At 37.6% G+C, this 25,650-nt stretch overlaps 1 protein-coding gene across 11 annotated transcripts in view; it reads left to right on the forward strand.

Annotated features, from left to right (window-relative positions):
- Positions 1–25,650, forward strand: part of CHD9 (chromodomain helicase DNA binding protein 9) — a 71,257-nt gene that overhangs the window by 33,177 nt on the left and 12,430 nt on the right. For all 11 annotated transcript variants that reach the window (XM_072980463.2, XM_072980465.2, XM_072980464.2 and 8 more), the window contains 27 exons: positions 3,159–3,270; positions 3,408–3,554; positions 4,816–4,884; positions 4,976–5,031; positions 5,599–5,716; positions 6,805–6,891; positions 8,507–8,644; positions 9,389–9,510; positions 10,059–10,302; positions 10,785–10,961; positions 11,943–12,086; positions 13,036–13,291; positions 13,712–13,922; positions 15,832–16,027; positions 17,059–17,226; positions 17,855–18,034; positions 18,543–18,653; positions 19,674–19,870; positions 21,054–21,253; positions 22,016–22,175; positions 22,662–22,751; positions 22,981–23,084; positions 23,170–23,287; positions 24,556–24,613; positions 24,863–24,905; positions 25,025–25,244; positions 25,380–25,582. In XM_072980463.2, the coding sequence (XP_072836564.2) occupies positions 3,159–3,270; positions 3,408–3,554; positions 4,816–4,884; positions 4,976–5,031; positions 5,599–5,716; positions 6,805–6,891; positions 8,507–8,644; positions 9,389–9,510; positions 10,059–10,302; positions 10,785–10,961; positions 11,943–12,086; positions 13,036–13,291; positions 13,712–13,922; positions 15,832–16,027; positions 17,059–17,226; positions 17,855–18,034; positions 18,543–18,653; positions 19,674–19,870; positions 21,054–21,253; positions 22,016–22,175; positions 22,662–22,751; positions 22,981–23,084; positions 23,170–23,287; positions 24,556–24,613; positions 24,863–24,905; positions 25,025–25,244; positions 25,380–25,582 (3,929 nt within the window). The remainder of the gene's footprint in view (positions 1–3,158; positions 3,271–3,407; positions 3,555–4,815; positions 4,885–4,975; positions 5,032–5,598; positions 5,717–6,804; positions 6,892–8,506; positions 8,645–9,388; positions 9,511–10,058; positions 10,303–10,784; positions 10,962–11,942; positions 12,087–13,035; positions 13,292–13,711; positions 13,923–15,831; positions 16,028–17,058; positions 17,227–17,854; positions 18,035–18,542; positions 18,654–19,673; positions 19,871–21,053; positions 21,254–22,015; positions 22,176–22,661; positions 22,752–22,980; positions 23,085–23,169; positions 23,288–24,555; positions 24,614–24,862; positions 24,906–25,024; positions 25,245–25,379; positions 25,583–25,650) is intronic.

Here is a 25,650-nt window from a genome sequence, read left to right on the forward strand (position 1 = left end):
CATTGTTCAGTGCTATGCATCTCCCTTCCTCACTATGGCCCAGAAAAGGGATAGGAAAAAAAATATTAGACACATTTGAATTACATGTGGCTTTATCACAGAATGCCAAGAATGTATTGGACCAAGAGGATGATCAAGGTAGAAGTACTAAATCAAATGGCTAAAGCCCAAAAAATAATAAAATCCACAGTGTGTGGAAGGCTAAAATGCTCCAGTCACGGAATGACATGAACAGTACAGATTCTTAACAGGAAAATAAGTTGAAGAAAGAGAAGAAACATAGGAGTTGGAATTGGATGCAGCACAATATCATCATCATCATTTAGATATGTCAGTTCAGTGAAGGAAGCTTCAGCGTTTGAATAAAATGAATTTCAACAGATATAGATGTAAAATTCTAAATTTAGGCAGAATAAAAATCAAAGTTAGGTGACAGCTGGCTTGAGTGATATGTGTGTAAATGATTCCATGAGCCTTGGTAGAAAGCAGGGTAAACATGAGTCAGCATCATGATACAGCAGCAGCATTAAAAGAAAATTCTAGGCTGCATCAACAGAAATCTAATGTTCCAGAGCAAGAGAAGTAATAGCACATCTGCTTTGCTTGGACCTCATCTGGAGTATCATGTTCACTTCATGTTCAGTTTAATAAAAATATCAGTAAACTGGAATGTGTGCAGAGGAGGGCAGCAGTGATGGCAGAGGGTCTCAAAATTAAATCACAATGTCAAGGAAGTGGTGTGTTTTAGCCTGGAGAAGAGAAGATTAAAAACTATGATAGCCATCTTGAAGATCTGTCATGTGGAAGATGGAACAACCTTGAAGGGGGACCAAACCAGTAGAAGGTGGAACAAACTTGTGAAAGAGCACCAATGGATTTCTTCAAATGATAAGACACAAGACTTCAACTAAACATTATGAAGATTGTCTCAGTGGTGAGACCAGTAAAATGAATTGTCTCGGAGGATAGTGGACTTCCTTCATTCGATATTTTTAGAGGTTAGCTGGACACGGGGATGCTTTAGGTGTGAATTTCCTTCACAGGAAGGCAGTTGGACTAGATGATGTTTGCACTCTCTTCCAGCTCTTCAACTCTGTGACTCTCTGATCAAAATTTTTTACAAGCCTAATTCATTTTAAATTGTCACCCTGTGTTCTGCCAGTTTGAGCTGCTCTACCCACGTCTAGATAATACATATAATGCAATTTGTTTTTCATGTCTATTCAGTGTGACAGCCCTTACGATGAGAACTTGATATAAGTGATATGGGAACTGTGCAGACACTTTTAGATTCAGTTTCGTATTCATACATTCCAAAATGGCAAGTTTGGAATGAGAATATAGGAGGTCTTCACTAGAGACTTTATATACACATTTCATCCATTATATCTAATTTATGAAAGCATAGAATAGGGCAGGAAAACTTATTCTCTGACGTGGGCCATGTTAAAATGTAGCTGCTTCTCCTGTTCAGTAGTCTGATGAATACAAGTTGGAGAGCAATAACAAAAGTACCTGTTCATCGAGAGTACGAGTTAGTACAAGATATAAGCAAACAGACATTGAGGAGACATTACTGTCAGCATTGTACTCCACAGTTATTTTGTGTGTTGTGATTTCTGCCCAAAAAAATATATGCCTGTCTTAGAAGGTGTTTATCCTGATTCTTCAAATAATTTTAATGTTAATATGGAGCATCCCAATTCCATATAGAATGTCAGTGCCGATGCTGTTTTCCAGCCTCTGGTATGAAGACTGTGTGTGTTCCCCATGAAGTGCAAATTCTAGTTTCATCTGAGGAGTTGAGGTGTGCAGTACTATCCTGAAATACCCAGCATAAACCATTTTGTAATGAAATGGTGTCCACTTGTTAAATTGCAGAACAATCTATTTTTTCTACATATTCCAAGTACAACGAAGCTTTAACATTGTCAGTGGTTGAATTTTATAAGAACTGCAGCTTGCTGCTTAATTGTAATATTATCCATAATCTGACTACAGTTCAGTGGGTGCATCATGTAAGTAAGCCAGTTTTATCTAGACATTTCTGTTACATCATTTACATATGATTAATTGAAAATTTGTTTGGTCAGCCCTCTATCGCTACTATTAATTATCTTCCAGTGACTGGTCATGTTTATTTTTCAACATGTAGTAATTTCAGCAAATGAATAAGACCAAGGCTTGGTGGGGGTGGGGGAGACAGGATTTGTGAAGCGAGAGAAATCCCGTTCTAGAGCAATTCTCTCACTGTTACATAGTATATAATTATCAAATCTATATTATGTAAAGCATGCATCTAAGGACATCTCTTTATCAGAATTTGGGTTTGATTGTAATCACTTCATGATTATTTTGAGAATGCCTTGAAAAGCAGTACTTGTCAGATTTTAGATATGGAAAATTATATGTATTTGCAGCCCTCTGATTAAAACCAGATGGAATGATACTAATATTGCTCCTTTTGCTATAACCCTTTGAGTATAAACTCAGAAATAATTAGCACTGTTGCATTAGAAATATAATCTACCCTGCAATTCTGTAGTCATTCTCAGTTGCTGCTGCTGAAATGTTTATTGTACTTCTTCGTGTTTCAAAATTCCTGTCAACCTGAACATTTTATACTGTGGACCATGTGTTAAAAAAATAATCATGCTACGTATCAATAAATTCTTCTTACCATTTCAAATAATTAGAAGTTCCAGGCAGATTTTCACCTACTTTATATTTTGTTCACTTAAGCAAACAATTTCCCAGACTGGAAAAGTGAATTTTTAAACTTTGGTTAAAAAGTCACAGCAGGATTAGGATGAAATGGCTAAAATCCTATTAGTTAGTTCTGCTGGCATTAGTTAGTCCAGTGGCATAAATTGCAGCTGCAAATTGCTGTTGCTTAGGGGATTGCTTCTTGTATCCCTCATCAACAGAAACTCGTGTGTCTGGTATGTGACAAGGAATACAAGTGCCACTTTATTAACTAATGGCGAGTTGCTTCTGCAGTTTACACCATTGCCCTTGTACCAGCATACTTACCCAGTAGGATTCTGGCCCCTATTTAAATACTGTAGTGCTCTCCTTAAATACAAAAGGACTCACCATTTGTGCACTGACTTAATGCTGTCTTTTGTTTTATTTATTTTATTTTTGTTTCGACACAGCAAGCTTATTATTACTCTGGGCAAAAAGCAGAAGAGGAAAAATGAATCTTCAGATGAAATGTCTGACACTAAGCAGACTACCCAGCAACCATTCAAAAATGAGACCTCTCAGGTATACAGAATTACCATTTTAAGAAACATGTTATGTGTATTAACAGCTTGCTCCCATCCATATCCGCCACCCACAGAAATATTTTGCAGATGTTGATCCAAACGTTATTTCAGGTATTGTATGCCTTTCTGTTTTAGAAAAGAAGATCAAATCGACAAATTAAACGGAAGAAATATGCAGAAGAAGGCGAAGGGAAACAATCTGAAGAAGAAGCCAAAGTTTCGGTGAAAATAAAAAAGAACCCTGCCCCTTTGCCTGCTGAGCAGCCTTTACAGTTATTTGTAGTGAGTAAAGTTCTTTTTGTTGAGTTTATATCTTGCAATTCTCTGTCTTTAACTTCAAAGTTAATGTTTACAAGGTGCTTTCTCAAGTTACACAGAGGCAGTACAAGACAATGCAGTTATCATTTGCCATTAAATTCTGTGCAGTTTACTGTTGTGACTTTGCCCGAGGCAACATCTCCCATGCTGCCATAAGTGGACGACATTGCCTGAGGCAGTGTCTTCCATGCTGCGCTACCCGGTTAGTGTGTGACTTGGATGACTAAGCTCCTTCAAACCATGTCATCTAAGACAGTTCAGATCAGAGAGTCAGGAATGTAGAATCGTAAGAGTGCAGTCCATCAAACCGGTATTCCTCATGATCTGACCTCATAAGCAGTCCTTATGAAGGAACAGTGCTGGGTGCATTATATGAGCATTATATGCTCCTGTATGCATGTACACAGCTCCTCCACCCATATGAGTATTTGGTGGAGTGGTACACCAGGAACCGTAGATGGGCTGGGTTGTCCACTTCAGAGAATCTGTAAATTTACACTAGATCTTGGACAAAAGGCCAAGAAGAGCATCTGCACGGATTTTGTTGTCATGCAGAGTTTTAGTAATTTTTTTTGGCTGAGTTAACTGTTAATAGTATAAGAATGCAATGATTTTATGTTGAAAGAATGTCCCCTCAAGTACCAGTGGCCTCCCCAAAGCATCCCCACACCGGCTTTTAAATTTTTTTTTAATCCAAAAAAGCCCCCTCATGTTCTCTAGCTGACTAGGGTATCATTTGTGCTACATACACTCCCTATCCTATGTTAAGCCCAGGTTGATCTTTTCCCCACCCCCCACTCCCATGAATGGAAATATTTCAATCCCTTCAGTTCTGAAAAATAGGATGACACAGGCTTTGAAGGAGAAGGACATAGCAGAAATTTTGCTGACACAACCTACAGGGCACAGGAGCCTTTTTAGGTAAAAAGTACAAATTCAAGGCAGGGCAGGCTTGCCTATTCAAGGTGCAGGGGGGAGGGAGAACGTGTAGTGCCTTGAACTCTGTAAGTTCCCTATATCCTGATGCGGATAAAGACTTCTCTGTTCCAAAATGACAAAAATTAATGGCTACAACTGTAAATTTGGATGATAATATCAGGGACTAAATGTGCTGGTTTGTATTTCTTTTATATCTCACTCCTTACTCATGTATCAGAATTTTATCATCTGTCAACATCTGAGTTCAGGATAGATTTATATATCTTTTCTTTTTTCTACTATCTAGGAAAACCCAAGTGAAGAAGATGCCGCAATTGTAGATAAAATCCTGTCATCCAGGATTATTAAGAAGGAAGTGAGTAAATATAAGGTTGTGGGTTTTGTTTGCAATTACTAAAAAGTATAAACGAATAAATCTTTTAACAGAATTTTGTGTATCTTTTCAGATTCCTGGGGGAGTGACAATGGAAGTAGAGGAATTTTTTGTTAAATACAAAAACTAGTAAGTACAGTGATTAAGTTGATGGTTTAATGGAACTGCATTTTTTTCTTGTTTGATGCTTTGACTTGACCATAGTCCCAAGAGTATTTGAAAGATGTTTGCACATAATGGATGGGTTTTTCTTTTCTAACCTTTTTGCAATAGCAGTATGTCTTTATTACTAGGTTTTCAAAACAGGTAGGTAGAATTTGATAGTTATAATTCCGGACATCCTCTGAACGTTTAGAGTTTTCTTTAGTGGAAGTGATTAGCAGGTAGAACTAAGTATTGCAAACCTGCTTATGACTTCTGGCCTGTATCTGTAACTTTGCTTATGCGTACTGTATTTTAAAAGATTCAGTTTTAAAATAAGATTCCTTTATTCATCAGTTTCCTTAGGCAGATTTGTATTTTGGCTTCATTCCAACATTCAGGGTGACTAAACACACCCCAAATAAAATTGCTGGAATATAATGCATGAGAAATTGACCTGCAGGGTTCATCTGATGTTGCTAGGGCTACGTGATGAAATGAATACAGCAATCCATGCTTGCCCCAGTGTGCTAACATACTCTTCCGTAATTCCAGCTCATACCTTCATTGTGAATGGGCCACGGAACAACAGCTTCTAAAGGATAAAAGGATCCAGCAGAAAATCAAACGCTTCAAGCTGAGGCAAGCACAGAGAGCCCATTTTTTTGCAGATGTGAGTATGTGTAAAAAGCAAAGCAAAATCCAACTGTGCTAATTAAAATCTTGACTACCACAGTCCCACACACTTTTTTCTGTTCAGTTTGCTGCCACATTTTGAGTCTTTCTCTTTGTGTGTGTGTGTGTGCCTGTGTGTCATTGAATGAAAAGGCATTTTTGGATTTAAAATAATGGAATACTAATACAGTGGTGCCTCGACTTACGACCATAATCCGTTCCAGAAGAGGGACGTAACTCAAAATGGTCGTAAGTCGAAGCACCATTTCCCATAGGAAATTAGAACGTGATTAATCCGTTCCAGCACCCCCAAAAAAATTACCCCCCAAAACCTGCAAAAACAAACAAACAAAAAAACCCCAATAAAACCACCCAGCTTGGCACTAGGGCTAAATTTTTTTTTAACCAAAAATAAACAACAGAGCAAGCCCCATCAGAAGGCGCAGGGGCTGAAAAAAACAAAACCCAAAATAAACCACAGAGCAAGCCCCATCAGAAGGCGCTGGGGCTGAAAAAAGAAACACACCAAAACACACACAAAAATCACAGCACAGAAACATAACCCCCCCAGCCCAAATCCACTTTGCAAAACCCTGTAAATGTACTTACTCAGAAGCAGAAAGCAGCACCAGGCAGTCCGAAGCCTCCTCCGATCGCACTCTAACCGTTGGGGCGAAAGAGCTACAAAGAAGCAGCCTCTTCGCCGACCAATGGTTAGCAATTTGAATTCCCCGCCTTTTTCCCCTGCCTTTTTTTGATTGTAACTTGTAGCTCCGTTTGCAAGTCGAAGCAAAATTTTGCGGCCTGAGTTGGTCGTAACTCGAAACAGTCGTAAGCTGGGACATTCGTAAGTTGAGGCATCACTGTATTGTGTTCCGGCACATAGCAACAATATTGTTCTTAGGAATTTTATCAAATGACTGAGTGATTATTGTTCTTTTTAGTTTGATATTACAAGTAAATCTTGAAGAATTATTGATCTGCAGCGATGCGGATTTATATTGTTCTAAAGCTGAACCTTGCCCCAAAGTTAGTTATAGCAGTTAAGTATTAATAAAGGTATTATCAAAATATCCTCAATTTCAGATGGAAGAAGAGCCTTTTAATCCTGATTATATTGAAGTCGATCGGGTGTTAGAAGTATCCTTTTGTGAAGATAAGGACACTGGTGAGGTACGGATCTGATTGAAAATAATCATATATAAGCTAAAACACCCTTTCAGAATTCTTGTGTGTCAGTCTTCCAATCATAACTTTCCCTGAACCTTAAGAACAAATGTAACAAGGTAAACAAAATGTGTGGTACATGTTCAAATATAGGCAGCTGATTGAAGACATAAAACCAGAAGTAATAGAAGCAAGAAAAGGGGAAGAGTCAGCTCTATATGAATCTGGAGAAGGAAACAGGGGGAAATTCATTTTAGGAATATGAAGTTGAGGGTAGTGCCATAAGAAATTACTATAAACCAGGCAAAAATATTTAGGGGGTCCTCTTTATATGTTTAATTTGAATCTGGGGCACAAGGAAAACCAATTAATCTTGTGTGTTCTGTGTTGTTGGCAATATTCTCTTTAAGCTGTGTGTGCACGCTTGCCCAGAGCTCCATCTGTGTGCACCGGCAGCCGGTTTACTTCCCATTTTGAATGAAGCCCCGCCCACTCTCTGACACGTGGAGCAAGGCTGCTGCACAGTGGGACAGAAAATTAGAGTGAACTGTTACCTGCTACGGATATACTGTATCTAAATATTCAAGATGACTAGTTTCTTTTCTTTCCCTTTAGTGCTATAAAATTGTAGCTTTCCACAAATACTTCTTAAATTCAGTCACTCTTTATTATTCTTTTTTTTAATTTTATTTTGCTGTGCTCTTCATTCTGTCCCAGTTCTAATTGGTCATTAATTCTTTTCTTAATATTTATTTATTTATTTATTTATTTAGTTATTTATTTATTTATTTATTTATTTATTTATTTATTTATTTATTTATTTATTTACAGTGGGGTCTTGACTTGAGAACTTAATCCGTATTGGAAGGCGGTTCTCAAGTCAAAAAGTTCTCAGGTCAAATCTGCATTTCCCATAGGAATGCATTGAAAACCATTTGATCCGTATCTGCTCTTTTATGTCTATAGAAACTAATGGGAAGCTGCTATTCTGCCTTCGACCACTAGAGGGGGATATTTTGTTTCTTTTTTTCTTAGGTCAAGAAAGGTTCAGGGAAGGCAGGGAAAATACAGTCCAGTACCAGGCAGTCCGAAGACTGTCTCCCAATCCACTCTCTAAACGCTGGGAGGAGTGAGGAAGCAGACAGGCACCCTTTTCACTGGCCAACAGTTAACTGAAATTTTGCACTTTCCCTGCCTCCCACGTGGTTTTTTTCAGTTCTTAACTCAAATCTAAGTATGTAAGTCAAATCAATATTTTCCTATGAGAGTGGTTCTTAAGTCAAAATGTTCTTAACTCAAGCGGTTCTTAAGTCAAGACCCCACTTTATTTATTTATTTATTTATTTATTTATTTATTTATTTATTTATTTATTTATTTATTTATTTATTTATTTATTTATTTATTTATTGTACCTTACTTAATTTTGTTATAAAAAGTGAGGAAGGTTTTTAAATTAAAGGTAGTAGAGCACTGGTGCCAGATAATCACAGTATTAGAAATGGAGGAGCTCTTTATTCTAAACTTCTATCTGCCTAGTTTATGGTTTAGTGTAACAGTATGATTTGTTAGCTATTTTACTTGTGAAATTCTATCTTATAAGTTATTTTTTCCCCACTGCAGCCTGTCACTTACTACTTAGTAAAATGGTGCTCATTGCCATATGAAGACAGCACATGGGAATTAAAGGAAGATGTAGATCAAGGAAAAATAGAAGAGTTTGAACAGCTGCAAGCTTTAAGGCCTGATTCGAGGCGACTGGTAAGGATAAATATAGATAAGTAATCACACTTCTAAAAGAAATTGCGAGGAGGAGTGACCAGCCCCCTCCTATTGCATATCTTAATTCAGCTGAAACTCAGAGTGGTAATCCATCTTCACCCCTTCTGTGCAAGATAGAGAGCTGTGTTCCTGGTCTGTGAAGGTGAGTATGTAGTATAATCATTGTCTGAGTGGGACCTGAAATTAATCAGTGAGGAAAAAAATATAACTAATCATTTGTTTATTTTTAAATGTTTTTGCCCTGAAGAGGTTGTATTTCATAAATAACTGTATGATGACCCAAGTATACATCTGTGTGTAATGTGTAAGTCTCAGCTGAGTAAACCCATTGAATGAACGGGATTCATTTAGTCAACACAACACACAGATTCAGTAGACCTCCTCAAGCTGAGACTAAGAACTGAATTTGACCCATAGAGTGTGAACTGTGAGCCCGTAGGCATTCTAGGAAAGAGCCAAGGAAGTGAAGAGCCACAGCAGAAAAATTTTGTGTTGTTATAACATAATCCTTTAAATGTTTTATCTAGCTTTAATTCTGAAGTTTCATTTAAAGTAGATATATATATATGATTAATTTGTGGAGAGCCTGTTTATTTTTAACAACAAATAACTCTGTGTGCCCATCCAACGTTTCAACTTTCTGCACTTCTATTCTTCAAATGGAAAAGGGTGTAAGGAGAGCTCAATTTATATATAAATATATATATATTTCTTATTTCCAAGGACCGGCCTCCTCCTAATTCATGGAAGAAAATAGAATTGTCCAGGGAATATAAAAATGGCAACCAACTCAGGGAATACCAGTTGGAAGGGCTCAACTGGCTCCTTTTCAACTGGTATAACAGGTGCGTACTTTGCCTTGGGAGGAGGGGTCGGAATAGTGGCTTCAAGCTATGTTGAATATGAATTGAGAATTGAACTAGGTGGCCTTTGGTGGTTGTAGGTTTTTCAGGCTGCTTGGCCATGTTCTGGAGGTTTTTCTTCCTAACGTCTCGCCAGTCTCTGTGGTCAGCATCTTCAGAGGACAGGAGTCAGAACTTTGTCTGTGCTCTGGAGGCCTTTGGTGTGTTTATGTGTGGCTCGTCTTATTATCTTGGCCACTTAAAACAGTTTTGATGGCACTGTTCTAAAGGAGATGATTGAAATGGAAAAAAACCATGGAATATGTTGCATAGAACTGTGTGTTACTAAACTGTCTTGTTTTAGTCCTTTCTGTGTGGGAGCATTTCTGTGCCTCAGGAAAATAGACAAATTGGGGGGAAACCTTGTAACTTAATTTCGCTCTTTACTTGGAAGACAGAATTCTCTAATATTTCTTAGGATTAATGATTTAAAGTTGTCCTCAGTGTGTGTCTGTTTGTTGCCCTAGTAATAAATCCTTTTGTGCTTTCAGACAAAACTGCATTTTAGCCGATGAAATGGGCCTTGGCAAAACCATCCAGTCAATAACATTCCTCTTTGAAATTCTCCTGACTGGTATAAGAGGACCTTTCTTGATCATTGCTCCACTTTCCACCATAGCAAACTGGGAAAGAGAGTTCCGCACGTGGACCGATCTTAATGTGGTGGTGTATCATGGGAGTATGATTAGTAGGCAGATGATACAGCAGTATGAGATGTATTTCAGGGATTCACAGGTAACGTTCCTTACTGGAGTCTATGTAGCAAATCAATAAGGCCATTGATTCATTTTATGATTTCCTTCTCTGAACATTCTATTTGACAGTCCATTTTGATTCTCATTTTGAAGCACTGGGAATCACCAGTGATGTGTGAACTGCTTCTGCATGTTACATCACAGTGTACGAGATGAAAATTAGGCAAGCAGAGACTAGCTGTCATGCTGATGGCGCTGGATGAAGACCGTTAAGATTTTGCTTCTCTGTTTTTCATTGCTTTGCTTCCTCTCACTTCTGTGTTATGTGTAAGCTACTTGTAGTAGTCTATCTGAGCAATAGCAAATGCTTTTACTATGTCTTTTACCAGACACATGCCCTTCCCACAAATACTAACAAGCCCTGTAATTGTCTTGGCTTAATCTTCACCTGCAGGGGCAGTCAAGAACTGAAGGTTCTGGGCTAAATGGTGTAACTTTTTTTTTTTTTGTTGCTCTTTTTAGGGTCGCATCATTAGAGGGACATACAAGTTCCAGGCCATAATTACCACATTTGAAATGATTCTTGGTGGCTGTCCAGAACTCAATGCTATTGAATGGCGCTGTGTCATTATTGATGAAGCACATAGATTGAAGAATAAAAACTGCAAACTTTTAGAAGGACTGAAACTCATGAATCTTGTGAGTTGTCTGCTCAGTTTCTTGAAGGAATGAGATATTAACATTTTATTGGATGTGAATATGTGCATTAGAACTAGGAAGTTAAACTGGAAGTATAAGGGAAAAGGGATTGCAGCATTTAGATCTCTACTTTGAGTGGCTTCTGTTGCTCATGGAGTAACTCCCACCTTCCAGATCCATGGGACATGTGGGTTTGGGATACTTAAGAATTTACCGTATTTTTCGCTCCATAAGACACACCTTTCCATAAGACGCACCAAATTTTAGGAGAAGAAAACAGGAAAATATAATGTTTTCTTCGCTCCATAAGACGCACAGACTTTCCACCCCCCTGTTTTGTGGGGGAAAAGTGCGTCTTATGGTGCAAAAAATACGGTAATTAGTTTCCTGTTTGCCAAAAGATCTGAGAATATTTTGCAGCTTGCAAGTCAAAAGCAGTGCACGTTCCTACCAGCTTAATGTTAACTTTGTTTTACTACTTTGTCTTCATGTACCTTTACATTGACACCTCACATGAAACACGTGCATGCATCTTGCCTTACCTTGTCCTATAAATGTATTCATGCACCATGTCATTTATTATCTTGATTGAATTCTTAGCAAATACATTGTAATAATTACTTTTTTAAATGGAAAAATAATTTACAGTAATATTCAATCCAGATCCTTTTGAGAGCAATAACAAAATTTATAAGCCTCAGTCTATCTAGAGAAGATTCATTGAATCAGTGGAAATCTATATAAAATCCCATTGATTCAGTGACTCTACTCCAGGTGGGATAAAGAATTGGAATTAGGCCATTAATTTTAAGATCTGATTTAATTTTTTTTAAGTCATGAGAAGTTATTAATTATATTTGTCTTTTTATTTATATGCGTGTGTGTGCTATTGCTATATGTTCCATGAATGTTTCAAGATAGAAAATAACTTGGCTATCTGTAGTATGTTAGAGGATAATGCGAAGTGTATATCTCCCATAGGAGCACAAAGTGCTGTTGACAGGCACCCCACTTCAAAACACAGTGGAAGAGCTTTTTAGCCTTCTTCATTTCCTCGAGCCTCTTCGTTTTCCAGCAGAATCGACATTCATGCAGGAATTTGGAGACCTTAAAACAGAGGAGCAGGTACTGAAACTTTTTTGAAAAATCTATTTGACCATCAATTTTGATTCTTTGAGAGATTGAGTTTCAGGGCCCACAGTCAAAATTGGAACATTGCCTTTTTAAGTACTTTAAAGCGTACGTTTATTTTCAAAAAGAATCTTTTCTAATCCAAAAATCGGAACAAGTTGCTCATCTTGTAACGGTGACCAGCTTTAGCATGTCACAGTAAATCAGGTAGTGGGTGTCTGAACAAATGTTGACTGGAGTGATTTTTCTTACTACTTTTATTCTTCTTGTCAATAGCACAAAAAAAAATGCTACAATTCACTGTGATTCCAAGAGAATAATACATAAAAACCTTTGCAGGAATCTTTGTAAATCTGCCCTTTCATAATGCAGAACCTGACTTGTGGGTTGAATATATTGCCAAGATCCAAGAGCTATTTACAATGCATCAAAAGATTTCAGGAAGACTAGGGTTACTTTGTATTAATTTATCACTGTGTTTCTTCGGATTTTTTTTAAAATACTACTCCACAAAGCTTTTGAAGAGCTTCAGAAATGCATGGCCAAAATCTCCTGCAGAGTGTGGAATAAACAAATGGATGTTTCATTCTGGTCTGTATCTATGATAAGCAACTGTGTTGCCCACAGGTCTTAACTTAGGAAACTGTTCTGTGTCCCAAGGGCTTCTTCCTGAATTTCTGAAATCACTGACCACTCTTCTTAAATACAGCTAAATTGTTAATCTGTGAAAGTGCAGTGTAACAGTTGCAGAAGGTGTTAGAATGAAAGGTAGCCTGATTTTTTAGTCTTGGCATGCGTCACTGTTTAAATGTCATAATCTGTTTGTGGTGTAACAGTTAAGCAAACGCACATTCAACCATACTAAAAGCATACAGTAACTTATGGCCTGTTTCATTTAAATGGCATTTTAGCTGTTCGTTTGTTTACTTTTAATTCCATATAGGTACAAAAGCTGCAAGCTATCCTGAAACCAATGATGCTGAGAAGATTAAAAGAAGATGTAGAAAAGAAGTTAGCTCCCAAAGAAGAAACTATTATTGAAGTGGAGCTCACAAATATCCAGAAGAAGTATTATCGAGCTATTCTAGAGAAAAACTTTGCATTTTTGTCAAAAGGAGCTGGGCAAGCTAATGTCCCCAACTTAGTTAACACTATGATGGAACTCAGGAAATGCTGCAATCATCCCTATCTTATTAAAGGTAAATTCAAAACATTTACCTACTTCAGTCTTTGTTAATGTTCATAAACATCACTCACCTTGGTAGTGTTAGAAGTAGGATGAACCTCATAAAGAAGTCAAGTAACTAGCTATAAAGAGCAAATACTGCTTACTGTGTTTGATCAGATTTTAGAGGAAATTGTCCTTTGTATATTTATTTACTATACTTTATAATGGTACGAACTGTTGTTCTGTAACATTGATAGCGTTAGTATAAAATTTCGAAGAGTACTGGTTGAACTTAAACGAGAATCTGGACATCTCTTTCAGAAACATTGAATTTGTTGCATAGGGTTTCATATTATGATAAATGTGCAGCATAGGTCAGACGTGTGAAATGTGACTGTATTTAAAATAATGCAAAATGGAGATGTTTTGTAGTATATTTGTTATCAATCAGGTGCTGAGGAAAAGATCTTAGGAGAATTTAGAGAGACCTACAGTCCATCTGCTCCCGATTTCCACCTGCAAGCAATGATCCAGTCTGCTGGGAAACTGGTCCTTATCGATAAACTTCTTCCAAAAATGAAAGCAGGGGGCCATAAGGTGCTTATCTTCTCTCAGATGGTTCGCTGCCTCGATATCCTTGAAGATTATCTTATACATAAAAGGTATGCTGCTACGCTGATGTCATTTCAGTGCCAGGTCAAAACCTTCCTGTTCCAGAAGGCTTTTAATTGAAATAATATTAGCTGTGGGTCCGATGGCAATTTTTTAATTGTATTTTAATTGTTCTGAATTTTTATTGTATTTTAAATGTTGTAAGCCGCCCAGAGACCTTTGGGTAGTGTGGGCAGCATATAAATTTAATAATAATAATAATAATAATAATAATAATAATAATAATAATAATAATAATAATAATAATAATAATCATCATCATCATCATCATCATCATCATCATCATCATCATCATCATCATCATCATCATCATCATCATCATCATCGTATTGCAGATAGGTATGCTAGTGATATGAATAAAGCCCTGTGCAATGGACGCTGTGACACATATTTTGGAAGATTAAAAGTGGATGTGTCTGAAATGGTGGCATACTGATTTTAGGCAATATATTGAATATTATCTTGCAGATATTTTATGGGATTTTGTAGCTTATTTGGAAATTTATTAACTGAGACACACTCCAGATATACAGGTGAATGCCTTTAATAATCATGCCTGCTTTTAGTTTTGTGTCTGCTTAAAGAGGCATAACGCATCCTAAGCAATACTGCAAGACAAGTGCAGATGGAGTTCCCTGCTTAAAAGCTCTGGAAGTGTGAACTTGTTTGACATTGCCCTCTGAATGGAATTGTCAAAGCTGATACATAACAATATGTTGCAAAACGCCTAGCTGTGGGAGAATGGCTCCCTGCCAAATGCCTGTGGGCTCTTGGATTATGTGCTGTTAGCAGTTCTATGGTTAATTAGTGTGGAAGAAATTTATGGCACTTGAGGCTAGTGAGTGAGTGAAAAAAGCACACGTCTACACAGAGAAAGATTCTACTATTTTGTTTGTGTATTAGCAGAACCAGCTAGGCATTATATCTTGCAGGAATTTACATATTTATTTATTTATTTATTTATTTATTTATTTATTTATTTCAGTTTAATATACCTTTCCCATTACTGGGTGGTTCACAATAAAATACACAGACATAAAACATATTAAAGAAAAAAATCACACTATTAACTGCATACCTCTGCATGGAACAAGATTTTATTATCTTCACAGTCTGGAAGAAGTGGATCTTGGTAGTATACATACGTATACTATTGATACTGCAGTTCTTTGTGTGTATACTCAGAAGTCCCATTAAGTTCAGTGGGCCTTAACTCCTGGATGGGTGTGTATAGGATTGCTGTCAATATAACGATTTATGCATTGCTTTAATGAATTACATCGTCGAAATTATAACTGAAAATAAAATACATAATTTCCTAAAGGGAGTCTGGTTACCATGCCATGAGATACTGGTCAATGGAGAAACATCTACTTTTGCTCTCAGTTATTTTCTGAACATTTGGAGGAATAACTGAAGGGGGTAATTGAAGGGGTTAAAAATTGGGGTAACTGTCAGTTTTGTGGAAGTGTACATTTTAGACTGGAATATATCACAGAGAGAGTACCACAACAATTGAGTTGCTCCAAAAGCACAGAATGTATATGTGTGCAAATTAATACATATACATAGGTTTTGAATCTTTAAGCTCCAAGGAAGGTATTCTGAAATATTTTTGAGGTGGAATGAGGCTTCACTCACTTTTATAGAATTGTGCCTTCACATCCTGTAGTAATTGTTGGGGAAATTTGCTGGGTATATATATGCGTTCAGTTGGATGTTGTTTGGAGATACTTTGATGTTTGTAAAATTGTGTGTGGAACTACTTCAGATCATGAGAATAATACTATAGGGTCTGTCAAAGTAGTGTAGCACATTGCGATGACTGTTACAATTCTCAGAAGTAATTAAATTCTGATAGAGGCCTTATTTTGGTCACTTCCTGTTTTCACTTCAAAGGTATCTGTATGAGCGAATTGATGGACGAGTAAGAGGAAACTTACGCCAGGCTGCCATTGACAGATTTAGCAAGCCAGACTCGGATCGGTTTGTTTTCCTTCTGTGTACCAGAGCTGGAGGACTGGGCATTAACTTAACTGCAGCCGATACTTGTATAATTTTTGATTCTGACTGGAATCCTCAGAATGATTTGCAGGTAAATTTATTTTGCTGAATAAACCTTCTGCATTGAGGTAGAAATGTATACAGGATGCCTGTACATGAGCCTGTTTAATTTACACCGGCTCAGGTGTGAACAAGCAGGATGGCAGCAATGTTCTTGTGGGCTGAATGAGTCATAGAAAAGAGGCATTCAGGAGCTACAATGGGTTCAGGCTGTATCAGGTTTTATGCGTGTAGGGCAATTAAAATAGATACTGAATAAATTAGCTATCAAGCAGGACCCACGCTCTTCAACACTCCTATATTGCTAATCAAAAATATCTGTTGGTTAGAAGTGTTTCCCTTTCCTATGAGAAAATGCTCTTCTTGTCCCTGGCCTCCCATGCTCCTTCTGATATACAGCATGGGCAATGTTCCCTCTAATTTTTGGTCGCACTCTGCGGCAGCCTCACCCCATGTGGGGTGGCCAGGAAGTAAATGGGCATCAACACCATCTGCTGCTGTGTGACGCCAGTGGGGCTCTGTGCACATGCGCACCTTAGAGGGTATGTCGAGCATGCATCCTTGTCTTTGCAAATGCAAAGGAAAGAAAGCCTCTTCTTTACAGGCTATAGGAGAGGAAGCAGTTTATGCAGGCCTGTCTGTGTTCTTGCTAACTACTCTGATTTATTGTCAAACCCAGAGCAGAGATAAATCTATCCTTCTGCAGTTCAGGATTGGGAGGAAGCCTAAAGTTTTCCAGACGTGCCAGAAACTGTCGGAGCATTTGGCAAGCAAAATTGCGGAACTCTAGCATACAATATAGAAAAGTGTTTTTAAAAAGCACAATTAGCTTGCCTCGTTTGACATTAATTTAAATTTTCTGTGCAGCTCTTTCTAGGAAAGCTTGACATGTTTCAACTATGCAAATATTTCACTGATGTAGCTATATCTATTAGCTGTATTTGGCTCTTTGAAAAGTCAATTTAATTAGGGCTTCTGGACTCTTTCTATATGGGCCTGCCATTACAGTATTTCTGCTTGATGAGATATCTGATGAATCTTTGTGTCTTTTTTTTTTTTCAGGCCCAAGCTCGATGCCATAGGATCGGTCAAAACAAAGCAGTGAAAGTCTACAGACTGATAACTAGGAATTCGTATGAAAGAGAAATGTTTGACAGAGCGAGTCTGAAGCTTGGCCTCGATAAAGCTGTCTTACAGAGCATGAGCGGAAGAGAAAATAGTGTTGGTGGTGTATGTACCATTCCTCTCCTTTCTGCCCCTTCCCCTTTTTCTTACAAGAAATAGAAATCTGGAAACAGTAAAAAGCCATATGATTATTATTTTTGTGGTCTTTATCCTAAAGAAGAAGAAGAAAATTCAAAATTTAGGAAGAGTACGATAGTAAAGTTTTGCCCAGTTTTTTTAACATCTGTTTTCTCATTAAACCTATAGGATATTATTCATTTTATTCAAGTAGGAAAGCTAGTGATAGGTGAGACAGAATCTCATTTGTGACTTAGAATTGTGCTGGTTGGTTGTGTGAACTGAAGGAAAGCACAACAAAATATAGCTGGGGAACCTTTGACCATGTGAAAATATATAAACATCCATCTAAAATAAAGAAACACAGATGTTAATATTAATGTGATAACAAAACAAATTCCATATTAAAATGATATGGAATAATATAATTATAATCTTTTGGAATATTTCTATAAAATCAGTGGCTTTATATTAAATACTGCATATCACTAACCAAGCATGAGTTCTCCTTAGGTGAGGACAAAATTAAAATGAAATACACAGCTATAGCACATTCATGTCTTTCTGCTGAGTTTTTTAAAAAGGTTCTTGTAACATCGCACTCTTATTTATACAGATCCAACAACTTTCCAAAAAAGAAATTGAGGATTTGCTTCGAAGAGGTGCATATGGTGCCATTATGGATGAAGAAGATGAAGGCTCTAAATTCTGTGAAGAAGATATAGATCAAATATTGCAGCGTCGTACAAAAACGATCACAATTGAATCTGAAGGAAGGGGTTCTACTTTTGCTAAGGTAGTTATAAGTTGATTTCTGTGCAGGTAGAAAAGGTGCCTTTTTTTTCTTATTCGCAAAACCTTGGAAAATTTTAATAATTTTTAGAATTACCCTGCAAGGGACTTTGCCATAACTACTCACTGATTTTTCACTTATTAGTATCCCCCCCTCCTTGCTGAATAGATCAGGAGTATTTACTTACATTGGTGTGGCTGTTTCTCAGCATACCCTCTAATTTTCAGGCCTGCTGGGCGGGGTTCCGCCTCTCGTGTACTCAATTTCTCCCCTGCATGTGCGTACAACTTCGCCCCCCATGTGTGTAGGGTTCTGTCACAATCGGAACCAAAGGAGCATGCGTGGAGGGAGGTGGAGTCCCACTGCGGGATCCTTGTTTTTTTCTACTTCAGATCAAATTGGCATGTATGTGGTGGATTTGTTCCGGTGTTGGAGTTAGGGTAACATCTAGTTTGTCATACCGTAAATCGAACTGATGTGTTAGTAACTCTTTTATATTATGTTCTTACAGGCTAGTTTTGTTGCATCTGGAAATAGGACAGACATTTCCTTAGATGATCCCAACTTCTGGCAGAAGTGGGCCAAAAAGGCAGAAATAGACATAGACACCATCAGTGGTAGAGTAAGTATCTATATATTTGCACTAAAACTTGCAGGTTGGGTGTCCATCACTTTATTTCAAGAATAGGCAAAGTAAAGGCCGTGGGCCACATACAGTGCTCCAGGGCCACACAACCTTCCATTATTGAAAGAACATATGGGTCATTCAGAAGGTCTGCTTGCAGCCTCTAAGGAGTCCTGGGGGAAAAATTGTCAGCACCCTCCCATTATTTTGCTGTGAAAGGGTGGTGAGTGAGCTTTTTAATCTTGAAAAATGAAACAAAAATCTTTTTGTGTAAGGGCTGCAAAAGGAGGAGTGGCAGTCCAAGGTCCATGGGTGAAAGTGTTTGATCTTCCAACTCCTGGAAGTTGCTCTAGTGGTTGTAGCCAGCTTTTTGAGTAATTTGTAGTTTAATGTAGTAGTAGCTGTGCCGTGAAGCTTGCCATAGTAATAACTTTGCTGGCCCAGTCCTAATTACTACATAAGCTTTTTTTTAATGGCAGTATCCTAACAAATTTTTTTCCAACTCTAAATGGGTAGATGCTGCTTGATATATTGTATGTTAATGATGCAGTAATGTAGCATTTTTTTCTGTATAAAATTCTTATTCCGTTAGAAATATCTTGGAACTGTGTGATGTCCAAGGGGGGACGTGACATAAAGAGACCACAAACCTTGGTTTATTGATAATTGTGGGACTAGAAAAGTTGGATGTGATATATTGAAAATGCCTGCCTTTGTCATTTGAAGCCAAAGCCATCAGATGGCCATAATCTTCTACGTACTTTTTGTAACTCAAGGGAAAAAGACTTTGAGTTTTTCCCTACGCAATGGCCTGCCCTGTCCATTTGCCTCCTCCTTCACTTGCCTTAGACATGCACAATATGGGGGTGCAAGAGTCTTCTCTCTTGCCTGCTACTCGTAGTCTGCTTCTATAGCCAAAGATCCAGAAGAGTATTTGTAGCCTCCTGGCTGCTTTTATTGATTTTTTTTAAACTTTTCACAACATATATGTTCCGAAATATGTGTTCTGTTTCACAGAATAGCCTGGTTATTGACACTCCCAGAATCCGAAAGCAGACAAGGCCTTTCAGTGCCACAAAGGATGAACTCGCTGAGTTATCAGACATTGAAAGCGAAGGGGATGATAAACCAAAACTTCGCAGGCCTTACGATCGCGCCAATGGATATGGAAGAACAGAATGCTTTAGGGTGGAGAAAAATCTGCTAGTTTATGGGTAAAAAATAAAGCTTTTTGTTATTCTGGACTGAAATGAGAAAAATGTGCCTTTTCTGCTTAGCTGTTGTCTCACTAGTTTACTAACTACACTGCAGTACTCTTACAAAGCAGGTATTCATGACAATGGAACAAAATTGTGAAAGAATGTCGTTTACATTACAGGAAATCTTAAGATCAGATTTATGTTAGGTTATGTATTTGTTGATGGAAAACTATGTTTTGCAGAGTAGAGAGCATATTTATTTTAAATGTCTAGTGGTGTAGCCATACTGATCGGTTGACGCAAAACCAACCAAGAGTCTTGTGGCACCTTGCTGATGATTGTTATTAATAATGATGATGTGCTGTCAAGTTGATTGCAACTTATGGCAACCATCCAAGGTTTTCTATTTGCTCAGAAGTGGTTTAACCATTCCTCCTTTTGCATTAGTGCAGTTTGCTTAAAGCTGCATAGGTGGCATTAATAACTTTTTTGTGTGTGTCGCTGACATGAGAGTATAGCCCACTTGTTCTGATGCCCCTGATTCAGATTATTGTATCTGAAGAAGAAGTGATTCGTAGAAACATATTCCAAATAAAGGTTATTAGTCTTTAAGATGCCTCAAAGCTCTCTGGGAATTACTTTAAAAAAAATATGGTAATATATAACAACATTTGTTGTAGTATGTATTAGATTAGTAATTAAAACAGCAAAATTACTCTCAGCCTTGGGAATGCTTAGACCAGTTAGATCACTTTTGGCTGTGGAGAAATGTATGAGGTACCAAATCTATTTTATTTTTATAGAAATAGTGTCTTTCCTTTTAAGCTTGTGGTGGAGAAAAAGAACTTGAGGTACAGAGAGTAAGAAAACATTTCATTCTGGCATATGATTGAAGCAGGTTATCAGCATTGCTAACTACTTCAGGTGTTTTGGTGAAGAGAAAAAGACGAGGTAGGATGGGATAGCGGTGGCTTTTTAGGATTGCCACATTCATTCTCCCTGAGTCCTAATAATGCTGCCTTGAGTTGGATCCCACAATGTGCAGATGCCCTAAAACTTTAATAAATGAACGAAACCCAGAAAGTGTTGTTGCATCAGAGAAAGCACAGTTGACACATTGGCCATTGAATTCTTGAAAAGCAGTATACAACTACAGGGGTTTTGATTTAAATATTGATGTGTGTTAAATCTTAACCAGGTGGGGTCGTTGGAGAGAGATTTTATCACATGGGCGCTTCAAGAGACAACTGAATGAGCAGGATGTGGAGATAATTTGCCGAGCTCTCCTAGCATATTGCCTTGTTCATTACAGAGGAGATGAAAAGATTAAAAGTTTCATATGGGACCTAATTACACCAACTGAGGATGGGCAAACTCGAGAGCTACAGAATCATCTAGGTAAGGATCCTGAGTGTGCCAGTGTTTGCTGTAGCTGGGTTAATTGGTGAGGAAATTAAAGGTGCTCTCAGAAGATAGTACAAGCTAATTATGCTTCATAAAATTCAGTGGCAGTAAGATCCCATACAAGTACTTCTGATCCCTTGTTGGTGACGTCAGATGGACATCACTTTAGGGTCTTGTGAGAGAAAATAGTAACTGGAGGAGGAAATCTGGTGACTAATAACTAGAAAGAAAATAATGAAATAACACACACACACACAATTTGAAATCATGCTTGCTTTACCTCAAGGAAAGAGGAGAAAAATTATGAAACTATATGTAATGATTTAAATATAACTATTGTGTACCACCAAGTCAATTCTGACTTATATTGACCCTTTTGAGGGCTTTCTAGGTAAAGAGTAATCAGAAGGAGTCTACCATTCCCTTCTTCTGAGGGCATCCAGGATCCATGCAGTTTGCCCAAGGCCACATAATCTGGCTCTTCTGGGATGCAGTAGGCATTCAAGCTCCCAACGTCTGGTTCCACAGCCAGAAACCCATCTTACTGAGCTATCCAGCCAACTTTAAAAGCAAAGCTGTTAAAAGCTAAAGATCTCCTTGTTTCTTTGAAATGCAAGCATTATACTTCAGAAGAAGACTTTATCTGGAATTGAATTTAGTAAAGTGGTGCATGTAGGATGTTAACAGTTGTAAATATGGTAAGAAAATCTATCATCTCATCATGTAATTGTTGCACTGTATGTTTATATTATGTAGGTTTGTCAGCCCCAGTCCCACGGGGTCGAAAAGGAAAGAAAGTTAAGACGCAAGCCAGCACATTTGATATACATAAAGCAGAATGGCTACGAAAGTATAATCCAGAGCATTTGTTGCAAGATGATGGCTATAAAAAACACATAAAACACCACTGCAACAAGTAAGTAGCTGTATAAATAACTACTGTAATAGTTTAGGAAAATTAACTGCATTTGACCTTATGAGGAGAGTTTGAGGTTTTTTTTTAATCCCACTGGGTACATGCAAGCCCTTAAGTATACAGAATTGTCTCAGTGGAATTTTACTTTACTTACATAGTTATGTGTATGTTGTAAGAGGTGTACTCTGTCTCTCTATTTTATAATAATAGCAAACCATAAAAGGGATATGGATGGCCTTGTAGGCCCCTTCCAACTTCACCTTAATATGATTTCTATATCAATTTAACAATTAAAAAATAAAATTTGATTTTAGAAATTTCAAAAGAAAAGAACAGCCCAAAATCACATAAGGCAGTTTGGCTGTAAATGTGTTGATAATTTTTGGTAAAACACTGCTTTGCATATTACAATAATAACTAATTCAACTAAAATATGGTCTGAATTAATGTCATGTAATTAATTGTGATCAATGTGTTCATGCTTAGGGTCTTACTTCGAGTAAGAATGCTGTATTACTTGAAACAAGAAGTCATTGGTAATGAATGCCAAAAGGTTTTTGATGGGATTGATGCCAGGTAAACCATACATCATGTTCCCCCCCCCCAAATTTTAAATAAAGTCATAATTCAAAATTCTGAGCTTACTATTAAAAAGATCTGCAGTCTTTTAACTGATAAATTTCCTGTTGAGAGAGACTGCCCACCCACCACCACCGGTGAATGCATGAAATTAAAAAGGCAGTATCTTGTCTAATGTGTCTTACAAAGTGTAGACTAATTATTTTCGTTATGGTCAACATTTCAGTGAGATTGATCTATGGGTCCCCGAGCCAGATCATTCTGAGGTGCCAGCAGAATGGTGGGATACAGAAGCTGATAAGTCTCTATTAATAGGAGTTTTTAAACACGGTAAGTAAGAATGGCATAACTTGCTTGTCATGTACAGGTTGGTAGCCTTCTGAGGTAATGCAGTATATTGACTTGTTTTTTTCAGGTTACGAAAAGTACAACACAATCAGAGCAGATGCTGCCCTCTGCTTCTTGGAAAGAGTGGGAAAGCCTGATGACAAAGCAGTGGCCGCTGAACAGAGAGCAAATGATTATATTGATGGGTATGTTTGTTTTTATATCACTGTGAAAGAGATACCAAAGTTATATCACTGAATGTTAGGATGCATACGGTCAAGATAAAAGGGTGCAAACTCTCCAAAGTTTCTCCCTTTAATAAAAATTAATTGACTGAAATCAAAGCAGTTTAAACTATCATTTAAATCTATAAATCAGTCAGTCGTTAATTTAAATTTGATACCACTTTACATGTTTCTTAAATAGTTGTGTACATCTGGCCACTAACCATGGGAAGATCTTCCAGTGGGTGGGGAGTTCATATTGATAATCTTTCTAAGGAAAGCAGTCTCTGTGGGAGAAGGTCCTCTCCATAAGTACCTGGGAGATGCATGCAGTGCAGAAGGCTTTTCAGGCAGCGCATTAGGGGTCAAGTCACACAGGAAGCAGCAGACAAAATGAGAGAGTTGTTCTGGATGAACAGAAAAGAAGGAACAAAGACCTTATTGTTCATGCTTCCTGCTTTTTGGTGTATCTCCAGGGACGCACTCCCCATTGAGTTCTGTGGCCCGGGTTTCTCCCAATATCCCAAGTGATATCTTTATTCCTATCACTTAGGATACAAATACAAATGTCCCATCTCTTATGCCCACTAGGCGTGGGTGATAGTTGCCAGATCAGTCATTAATTCTCGTGTTTCTGAGGAGAGTTGAGAGTTGCAGTCCCAGAAATAACTGGAAGGGCTTGTGTTCTGCACAGTCAAGGTTCATACGGTTGTTTCATTCAGCAGTGCATCCATTTCTCACATTGTATGTGTTTTAGAAGTGTTCCGTGAGATACAGAGGACAGGTCTTTAAAATACTGTACTTCCATAATAAGATCTGATGCCTATTGCCATGATCTGGCAGTTTCTGAGATTAAGTGTGAAAAAAACCAAGGGGGTTTGTGTCCTGGACAACGTCGATCTTCACTCTTCTTTTCCTGACCTATCCCCACCCACCCTTTTTAAGAAAAGGAACAGAAAACATGAAATATCTATGATTTAAACATTGATGCAGAGTCTGATAATTAATGTACAGACTAAAACAGTTTGTTTTTCTTAGATGAAAAATGAAATGCCTATATTTGGTGGGTAAAGTGTCAATATTCATATTTGAGAAATACAGCAAGTGATCACAACTAGAATGTATATTCTTTTTAGTGATTGTTTCTTCTGACAAAGGACTTTTTTACCTATTGCTGTTATTGTAGGCAAAGCATTGCATAGAAAACTACACATATTTTATTAGCATGTCCACACTGTGTGTTTTTTCAGGGATGTAGAAGATCCGGAGTACAAACCAACCCCAGCAATGTTTAAAGACGATATGGAGGTAATGAATTCTCACATAGTCATTAATTTATCACTTTATTCCTACACTTAGAAATGTGATGATGCTTTTTCCCCCTACAAAGAGATTTGAAGCATCTTAATTTTTAAAAAGGGAGTTGTTAGGAATCCATATTTCAGATGAGTTGTCACTATTATTAGAGCTTTTAGTCATCTCCAAGATGGGTGGCTTATACTGCGTCTGAATCATGCTTCTGTTCATTCTAGATTTTTGTTTTAATTTGTTTCTCAGGATGATGTATCATCACCGGGAGATCTCATAATAGCAGATGGAGGTAATGATTATGATGTTTAATTATTGTAGTGTGTGTATTATTATTTTGAAACAGAGGGAGTTTGCACTTGCTTTTGTGTAAAATCCAGCAAACGAGTATTGTTGTTTTTTAATTTCTAGATGGTCATATGACTGAAGGGGACAAGCTTTATTGGCCAACGCAGTCTGCCCTAACAACGCGTTTGCGTCGCCTAATAACAGCGTACCAGCGTACCAGTAAAAACAGGCAAACCCAGCAAATTCAACCTGCATTTCCAGTTCAAACCTGTGTGATGCAGACTCCATATGAAGAAGCTGCTTTGAATCCAAAAATGGCTGCCAAAATTGAAAGACAACAAAGGTCTGTGTTTAAATGCTTTACTTTTGTAGATCACGTGATCTAATTAGATTTCTTTCTCATCATCCCTGATTTGGATTTTTTTTTTGGAAGAAATTACTTAATTATGATTATTTTCCTTCTTGGTTCTCAATCTAGATGGACAAGAAGAGAAGAAGCTGATTTCTACAGAGTGGTTTCAACTTTTGGAGTAGTGTTTGATCCTGACAGAGCCCAATTTGACTGGACAAAATTTAGAGCTATGGCTAGACTACATAAGAAAACGGATGAGAGTTTAGAGAAGTACTTTTATGCCTTCATGGCCATGTGCAGAAGAGTCTGTCGCCTCCCTTCAAAAGATGGTGGGTGACTTGTGATACCTGATGTTTTTCTGCTGTGAAAAAAGAACATTTAAATGGAACAAAAGCTT

This window comes from Pogona vitticeps, chromosome 10, assembly GCF_051106095.1.
Source record: "Pogona vitticeps strain Pit_001003342236 chromosome 10, PviZW2.1, whole genome shotgun sequence".
NCBI lineage: Eukaryota > Metazoa > Chordata > Lepidosauria > Squamata > Agamidae > Pogona > Pogona vitticeps.